The 7,500-nt window shown below is 40.5% G+C and overlaps 1 protein-coding gene across 1 annotated transcript in view; it reads left to right on the forward strand.

Moving 5' to 3' along the window:
* Positions 1-3,086: 3,086 nt before the first annotated feature.
* LOC138041028 (uncharacterized) overlaps positions 3,087-7,500 on the forward strand; it is a 6,880-nt gene continuing 2,466 nt past the window's right edge. Inside the window, exons 1-2 of the mRNA XM_068886794.1 lie at positions 3,087-3,441; positions 5,663-5,812. Of these exons, the coding sequence (XP_068742895.1) occupies positions 3,166-3,441; positions 5,663-5,812 (426 nt within the window). The 5' untranslated portion in view covers positions 3,087-3,165. The remainder of the gene's footprint in view (positions 3,442-5,662; positions 5,813-7,500) is intronic.

Genomic DNA, 7,500 nt, shown 5'->3' on the forward strand with positions numbered 1-7,500 from the left:
GAAAAGCAGTGCGTGCATTTGTGCGTCTGGATTTATGAGGTCGGTATTAGACGTATTATTTGATGGTTATACGACTTAAAAATTGAATCTTCTTTTCAATTGCACTTAAGGCGAAAACTTTAATGTGTGTACCTTAACGCACACTATCGGTGGAGGTTTTGTGAATTCATGTAAGATATCTTTATTTTAGTAAGGTCCAACCCCCAAACTGATTGACGTTTTAAAGTAAAGAAAAATTGAGTTATGAATCAATTATTATCGCTGTGAGATAATAAAAGTTAATAGATAACTAAAATTAGTTAACTGACAATTGGCCAAAACATTAGTAGTTAGCTGACAATTGGGTACCCCCATTAGCACCCTCATAGTAGTTGCTGTTGTTGAAGATGAACCAGATAGAGTCAGGCTGCTATATTTGAATCCATTCTGGGTCTATCATTGCGTAATGAAACTGGATCAGTTGTGCAGAATAAAATCTTAGAGTATGAAGCAGATAATGCCTCTAATCTTGCGGGAGGAAGGGTTATGATTACATTCTTCTCTCAGTATCTTCACCCGTAGTGAACAATTTAGGCTGGCTGTTTCCTGGTGTGAAGCATGCAAAAGTGAAATGAGTATTTTCCAAACACATGCAGGTGAATGTTTTGTATTTTTCGTGATCATGATTCTCATGTCTGAGGGTTCCCATTAGGGTTTTAGGGATCCGGGTTTTTTTTTTTTTTCAGAGTTCGGGATTCGGGATTCTAACGAAATATGGGCACGGGTATCGAGATTGCATATATGGACGGGACGTGGTATTTACCGTTGTTGCGAAGCGGGATCCGAGAAATCGTCACTTTCAAGCCCCGAGATCGGGGAAACTAAACTCAATTTTCGCTCTCGGCAACGACGGAAACGACCGGAAATTTAAGTGTACGGGAGTGACAGGCCTACACGACTCCCTAGTGCGTGTTTTAGCCTTTCAGTTTTGTAATTTCGCTCTCACGAGTATATCTTTGATAGACCGTCCTCTTTTGTAACATGACATGCAGATTTTTGTAGATTTCTTTAATTAAGCAATGGTTGTTGCTCGATTAAATACCAGTCAGTTTCATGAGAATTTGTTTTAGGCCCGTCACTGCTGGGTGGTATTGTGGAACGAAAGGCTCTCCTGTGGTTTTTGAAGAAGTGCCACTTTCCTGTTTTTAAGTAAGGTATTCATGTTAGTTACAAATCAGTGAATTTCGACAGGAAAAGAAGGTCCAGTTACAACAGCATACACTCAGAAAACGTCGGGGGTTTTTTCAACAAATGTCATGTCGTTTCTCTCTGCTGTGACGTATTTTTATATCAGGTTATGCTAGTTTGTGATGTATACGACTTTATGGATGATTATGGCCCCTTCAGTGAACAAGAAAAGCAGTATAGATCATTGTCCTAAGCAAAACAACGGTTATTTCATGGCCAAATCATAGGCGTAATATAATGTAAAAAATTCCGTGATGTAAACTTGAACATCTAAAGTATGGATTTCAATAATTGCACGCATCCCACATTCTATGAATGCTTTCCTCTGACCTTAAACAAACGGTATCCCATTTCGTTGACCAAAGGATTGGAGCACCACTTCATCCCTTGACGTTGATATTGTGGTAAAAAAACAAATCGAAATGTGGTTTAGCGTGGTCTGTACTCTTATCGACAACGAATACGCCTCATTATTATTTTGCCAAACATTTTTTCTTATTCTTTCTGCATGTTGAGCGAGTTTGCAAAGGTCATTGAAAGGAAAGTCTGACGCGTACAAAGTAAGGAGGTTACTTCGGATTACATCTAAATCCGGATTTTTGAGATTCATCAGTTCAGCGTTTTTTTGGGAAAGGATTTGAAAATAGTTAGTTTTTAATGATAGTTAGTTTATAATGATGGCATTTTCATTTAAGAATTTCTCCAAAACAAACTTAAGCCCGGTTCAAACGTCGCATTTCACATGTGCCGAATATAACTCCTATTTTAGTCGATTACGTCGAATTTAACTCCGTTCGCCTTCAATATTCCCGGTCTCCACTCGGACAGGCTGAAGATCATCCCAGAAGATCTCTGACGACCGGGGCGATTGAGACGACCTCGATCTTCCGGATAGAACTCAGAACTTTTCGAACAACCTGTGAAGCTTACGGAGCTGGCTGATTGAAACTTTATCAAAAAGGCGACAGCGAAAAAACCTCCAAACACGTACTTTAAATAATAATAATAATAATAATAATAATAATAATAATAATAATAATAATAATAATAATAATAATAATAATGAACTTTATTTTCGTGTCAACTGTATTGATCGGACACCTCAAGGAAATGAAATCAATCCATATCAAATCGTTGGTTGGTTTTTGAGGAGACGGGGAAAACCGGAGTACCTACAAGAAGAGAAAAGTCTCGGAGCAGAGTCCTTGCATTTAAAGAGCCAAAGCCATAGCTTTTGGGGGCTAGACACATGCATTTCACGTTTTGATGCGTAAATTTATTGGTTGCCCCTGCGCACGAAAAACTCTTTTAAAGGCGATTTTAATGTTTTTTGCAGCACGTTCCTTTCGTTAGTCGCAAAAGTATTTACGGTGACGTCTATGTTGCCCTAGACCGTTTCGAAAGAAGATGCGCGCGGAATCCACTAGCAAATCCACTTCGCGTACGAAAAGTCACGATACGCTCGCCAAAACACTTTCTCCTGGGATTATTGTGAGGTCGACTTGTGGCAAGTCTAACGTTGCCCCTGTCAACGACATTAGGAAAGTATTTAAGAAACGACGACGGCTACCGCAACGAAAACGTCTCTTCAAAAAAGAAGTTATCCTTTAACAGGGTTGGTACAGACGGATTTGAAGCGAAAAGAGAGAATGAAAGTTTTCTATTGATTGCATGCATTGTCGTCACGACCTTAAGGCGCCCACGAACGAGGAAGCAATGTTGCGGAAACAGTTGTCGAGGAAGCAAAATTTGTTTCCCGTGGATCCCCCCAACCCCCCCCCCCCCCTCCCATACTGGTTACGGGCCTGTGAAGTAACGTTAAGTTACGATTAATCCTATAAGACTATAGAAAGTATCTAGTATTGATGTATAGTGTTGGCAACTGAACAAAAGAGACGGAAGGCTCTGCCGGACGAGAGTGCCGCAGTTGGAAAACAAATGGAGCCCTCCACAAATGTCTTCGCTCTCCTGTCGCGAATCTTGCTTTCTTGTGCATTTCTTCGAGTCGATGCACTCAATTTCGCCAGCATTGACTCTGGTGGTGATAATTTCAAGCTTCAATGGGCGTACAACAATGAGAGGTTGATCTTCAACATGACTTGTAAAACAGCAGGCTGGTGCGCGGTTGGTTTCACCACAACCGCTGACGGAAGACGAATGCTGAACTACGATATAGCTCTTGGTGGTGTGGCATCAAATGCAGGATACCTTAATGTAAGTAAGCGATTAGAGTGACAGTTTATCGCTTATTTCTTTCTCTTTTTTTTTTTGCGCAAGTTGTTTGACTGTCGATCCGAACTCCTTTGACTTGATTCGACTCAAAAAGGAGTGTTAAAAAAAATTAGGGAATTTCATGAATGAGAAGTGAAGATCACTTCGGCGCGTGCAGCGGCAACACCACAAAGCAAGAATATTATTTGGTTAAAAGAAAGTAAAATTTTCGTGCTGCACGTGCGGCAAGCATTTAAGTGCATTTCTTTCCGGACTCCACAAACAACAACGTGAAACTAAATTTCGGGTTTTGACGACGACGTAATTATACAACAATGAACTTTTCATTTTTCTACCTTTATTTTTGCATCGTTTGTTCCAACCCAGTTATATGGTAGCTGGCTCTTAAGCCTGCTTTCCATATGATCATCCTGATCGCCCCAATCGTTTCAAATAATGTTAAGAGGCGATCGGGACGATTTTATGCAAACACAACCCAGAGACGATCGCTGACGACGCGGGCGATTGAGACGACCTCGATCTTCTGGATAGAACTCAGAACTTTTCCAGCAACCTGTGAAGCTTACGGAGCTGGCTGATTGAAACTTTATCAAAAAGGCGACAGCGAAAAAACCTCCAAACGCGTACTTTAAATAATAATAATAATAATAATGAACTTTATTTTCGTGACAACTGTATTGATCGGACACCTCAAGGAAATGATATCAATCCATATCAAATCGTTGGTTGGTTTTTGAGGAGACGGGGAAAACCGGAGTACCTACAAGAAGAGAAAAGTCTCGGAGCAGAGTCCTTGCATTTAAAGAGCCAAAGCCATAGCTTTTGGAGGCTAGACACGTGCATTCCACGTTTTGATGCGTAAATGATTTATTGGTTGCCCCTGCGCATGAAAAACTCTTTTAAAGGCGATTTTAATGTTTTTTGCAGCACGTTCCTTTCGTTAGTCGCAAAAGTATTTACTGTGACGTCTATGTTGCCCTAGACTTTCGAAAGTAGATGCGCGCGGAATCCACTCGCAAATCCACTTCGCGTACGAAAAGTCACGATACGCTCGCCAAAACACTTTCTCCTGGGATTATTGAGAGGTCGACTTGTGGCAAGTCTAACGTTGCCCCTGTCAACGACATTAGGAAAGTATTTAAGAAACGACGACGGCTACCGCAACGAAAACGTCTCTTCAAAATAGAAGTTATCCTATAACAGGGTTGGTACAGACGGATTTGAAGCGAAAAGAGAGAATGAGGAGATTTTCTATTGAATGCATGCATTGTCGTCACGACCTTAAGGCGCCCACGAATGAGGAAGCAATGTTGCGGAAACATTGTTGCGGAAACAAACATTTCCCGTTTACGGCCCCAGGAAACAGTTGTCGAGGAAGCAAAATTTGCTTCCTGGGAAGCAAAACTGTTTCTCAGAAACATGTTGCTTCCTCAGCAAATGTTTCCTCGTTTGCGCGTCGAGGAAACATTTCGGGAAACAGTTTCCCCAACAATGTTTTCTGGTTTGTCAGGGGCACCCAACGGGAATATAGTTCAAAACCACTTAAACATAGCATTGTTTAACGTATTTAAATCGTAGATATAGGCATATTTTTATCCCCTAAAAATTTTTCATCTGTTCGGATTTCCTAGCTGAAAGTCTAGTGGTCCGAAAATTTTAGGGATCAAAACTTACTTTTTCGAAAATTTTAGCCTGAAAAAAGGCTCCCGAAAATTCTAGGTGACCTTTTTGAGGTAAAAATCCGTTAAAATGGGCAATTATACCATTTTTTAGATGTTCGAAAATCCTAGGACAGGCAGGCAAGCAATAAATTTTACAACAAATGTTCACCGCGATGTTGCTTCAGTCAATAAGAAAGAGAATTGTACAAATCTGCGTGCCGCACGTGTAGAACGATTAATTTTCGTCTTTAGCCAATAATAATAATATTGTTTCATGGCATTGGTTACGGTGGCAATAGGGAAATTAACACTACTGTCAAATCAAGTTGTATTGTTCATTGTTCCTACAGGGATTCAAAACACCAGAGCGTTGACACTAGAGTAGTGTCAACACTAGTGTTACACCTATCAAATGTGACAGCAACCATGATTGTCTCTGACATAGCCGACTGTCTCTTTTGAACTCCCTATTTAGAAACCATGCTAACAAATCAATTAAATTTCGATAGTCTTGACTACAAATCGCTGTCTTTTACGCACAGGGATACCGAAGCACGGGATTTACAGTGCCACGAAACGACCCGACATCAAACTACAATTTGATACGAGCCACAGAAGAAAACGGATTTACTAATGTGCAATTTTATTGGATTCCGGCCACAGAAGGCGACGACAAAGATGTTCAGATTGGGGTAAAGCCTCGTTTTCGCTAGCAAGTTTTCTTTGACATGTTTCCTTGGCAGTGTAAATGGCTAGCATACTAGTTTTTGAACAAGGACAATTGTTAAGGAAAAACTTGTCAAGGAAAACGTGCTAGTGTAAATAAGGCTTAAGACTTTACATTTCTTCTTTATATTTAATTTGTGATAATATACATGAAAAATTACTTCGTTCTCAATGGCCAAAAAGAGAACAGCTCCCATGTTTCAAATGCACGTCATTAAGTGTACAGTTAAATGACGTTTGAACGAGATTCTTGTAAAAGGTTGAATTTGACAAACGTAATCTGTTTCAACCCATGAACTTCATAGGCGCACGCTGTCAAAGTTTCCCTTGTTTTGATTTTCTGTCCTCATTGTTTTCAAGTACATGTATTATCATGAGAAAATATGGATTTATCAAACGTCTTGATAAAGGTAAAATTACCACCGTGAACGATTTGGAAAGCTGACGTTTCGAGCGTTAGCCCTTCGTCAAAGTGAACGGAGGAATTGTGGGTGTTATTAGTTTTTATGCGGGTCAGGGCGGTGGAGGAGCTTTTCCATTGGTGGAAATATGGCAACATGAATTTGTGACTACATTAATGGAATGAGAGGCATTCATTGATTTCGCGAGGATAGAGTGTCTCAGGACCGAATTGATCTGTTAAAATCATTGACCACTTTACATGCATCTCCGCAAATGTCATCTATTGTATAACCTGCACACTATGTAAGGACACCTACACAGGCGAAACAGGGAGAAGATTGGCGGACCGCTTTCGCGAACACAGATGCATCAAAACCAGTTGCGCGCCATTTTAATCTTCCTAATCATTCCCACCACAACATGACAATTTGCGACCTATCCTTACACGACGAGAACACACAAAGCCGCAAGAATCTGGAACAAAAATTCAACTTTCAACTAGGTACACTCTATCCTCACGGAATCAGTGAACGCCTCTCATTCCATTAATTTATTCACAAATCCACCAATGGCAAAGCTCCCCCATACCCGCATAAAAACCAACAACACCCACAATTCCTTCATTCGCTCTGATAAAGGGCTAACTCTCGAAACGTCGCCATTCCAAATCCTTCACGGTGGTAATTCGACCTTTATCAACATGTCTCATAAAACCAAATTTTCCTGTTTCTTTCTCCCGCCGATGCAGCACCACTGTTTCTTTAGAAACTAGAAATTTGTTTGCATGTCTTATGAATGAGTAATCACAGTCTCATGTATTTTGGTATGAAAAAGCACTTGCAATTTTTCAGACTACAAAATTGTTGATCTGAAAAATTTACTCGCGCTGACTTATACCAATTTGCATTATACGAAACTACTAATCTATTTTTGGTCTTTTAATTGCACCCTTATCATCAAGGCCGTCAATAGATCATTTCCGATCCACTTAAGCCTCTTTAAGGAAGCAGGGAAGCCGAAAATTTTATCCAGGGTACTGCATAAATTACTATACGGAAGCTGGCTCGTCCCCAGTCGTCTCCTAGACGCGTGGGCGCGAGGGGGAAACACGCAGGAAAGAATGCCTTCGTCAATGGCGCGTATAGCGATATTTCTTGTTTACAAACATTGACGTCACATTTCTTTCAAATTTGCCAACCACGGAACAAAAGAAGTGATTGTTTCACCAGCCAATTCGGTTCTAGTCGGCATG

The sequence above is a fragment of the Montipora capricornis genome, chromosome 3, assembly GCF_036669925.1.
Source record: "Montipora capricornis isolate CH-2021 chromosome 3, ASM3666992v2, whole genome shotgun sequence".
NCBI lineage: Eukaryota > Metazoa > Cnidaria > Anthozoa > Scleractinia > Acroporidae > Montipora > Montipora capricornis.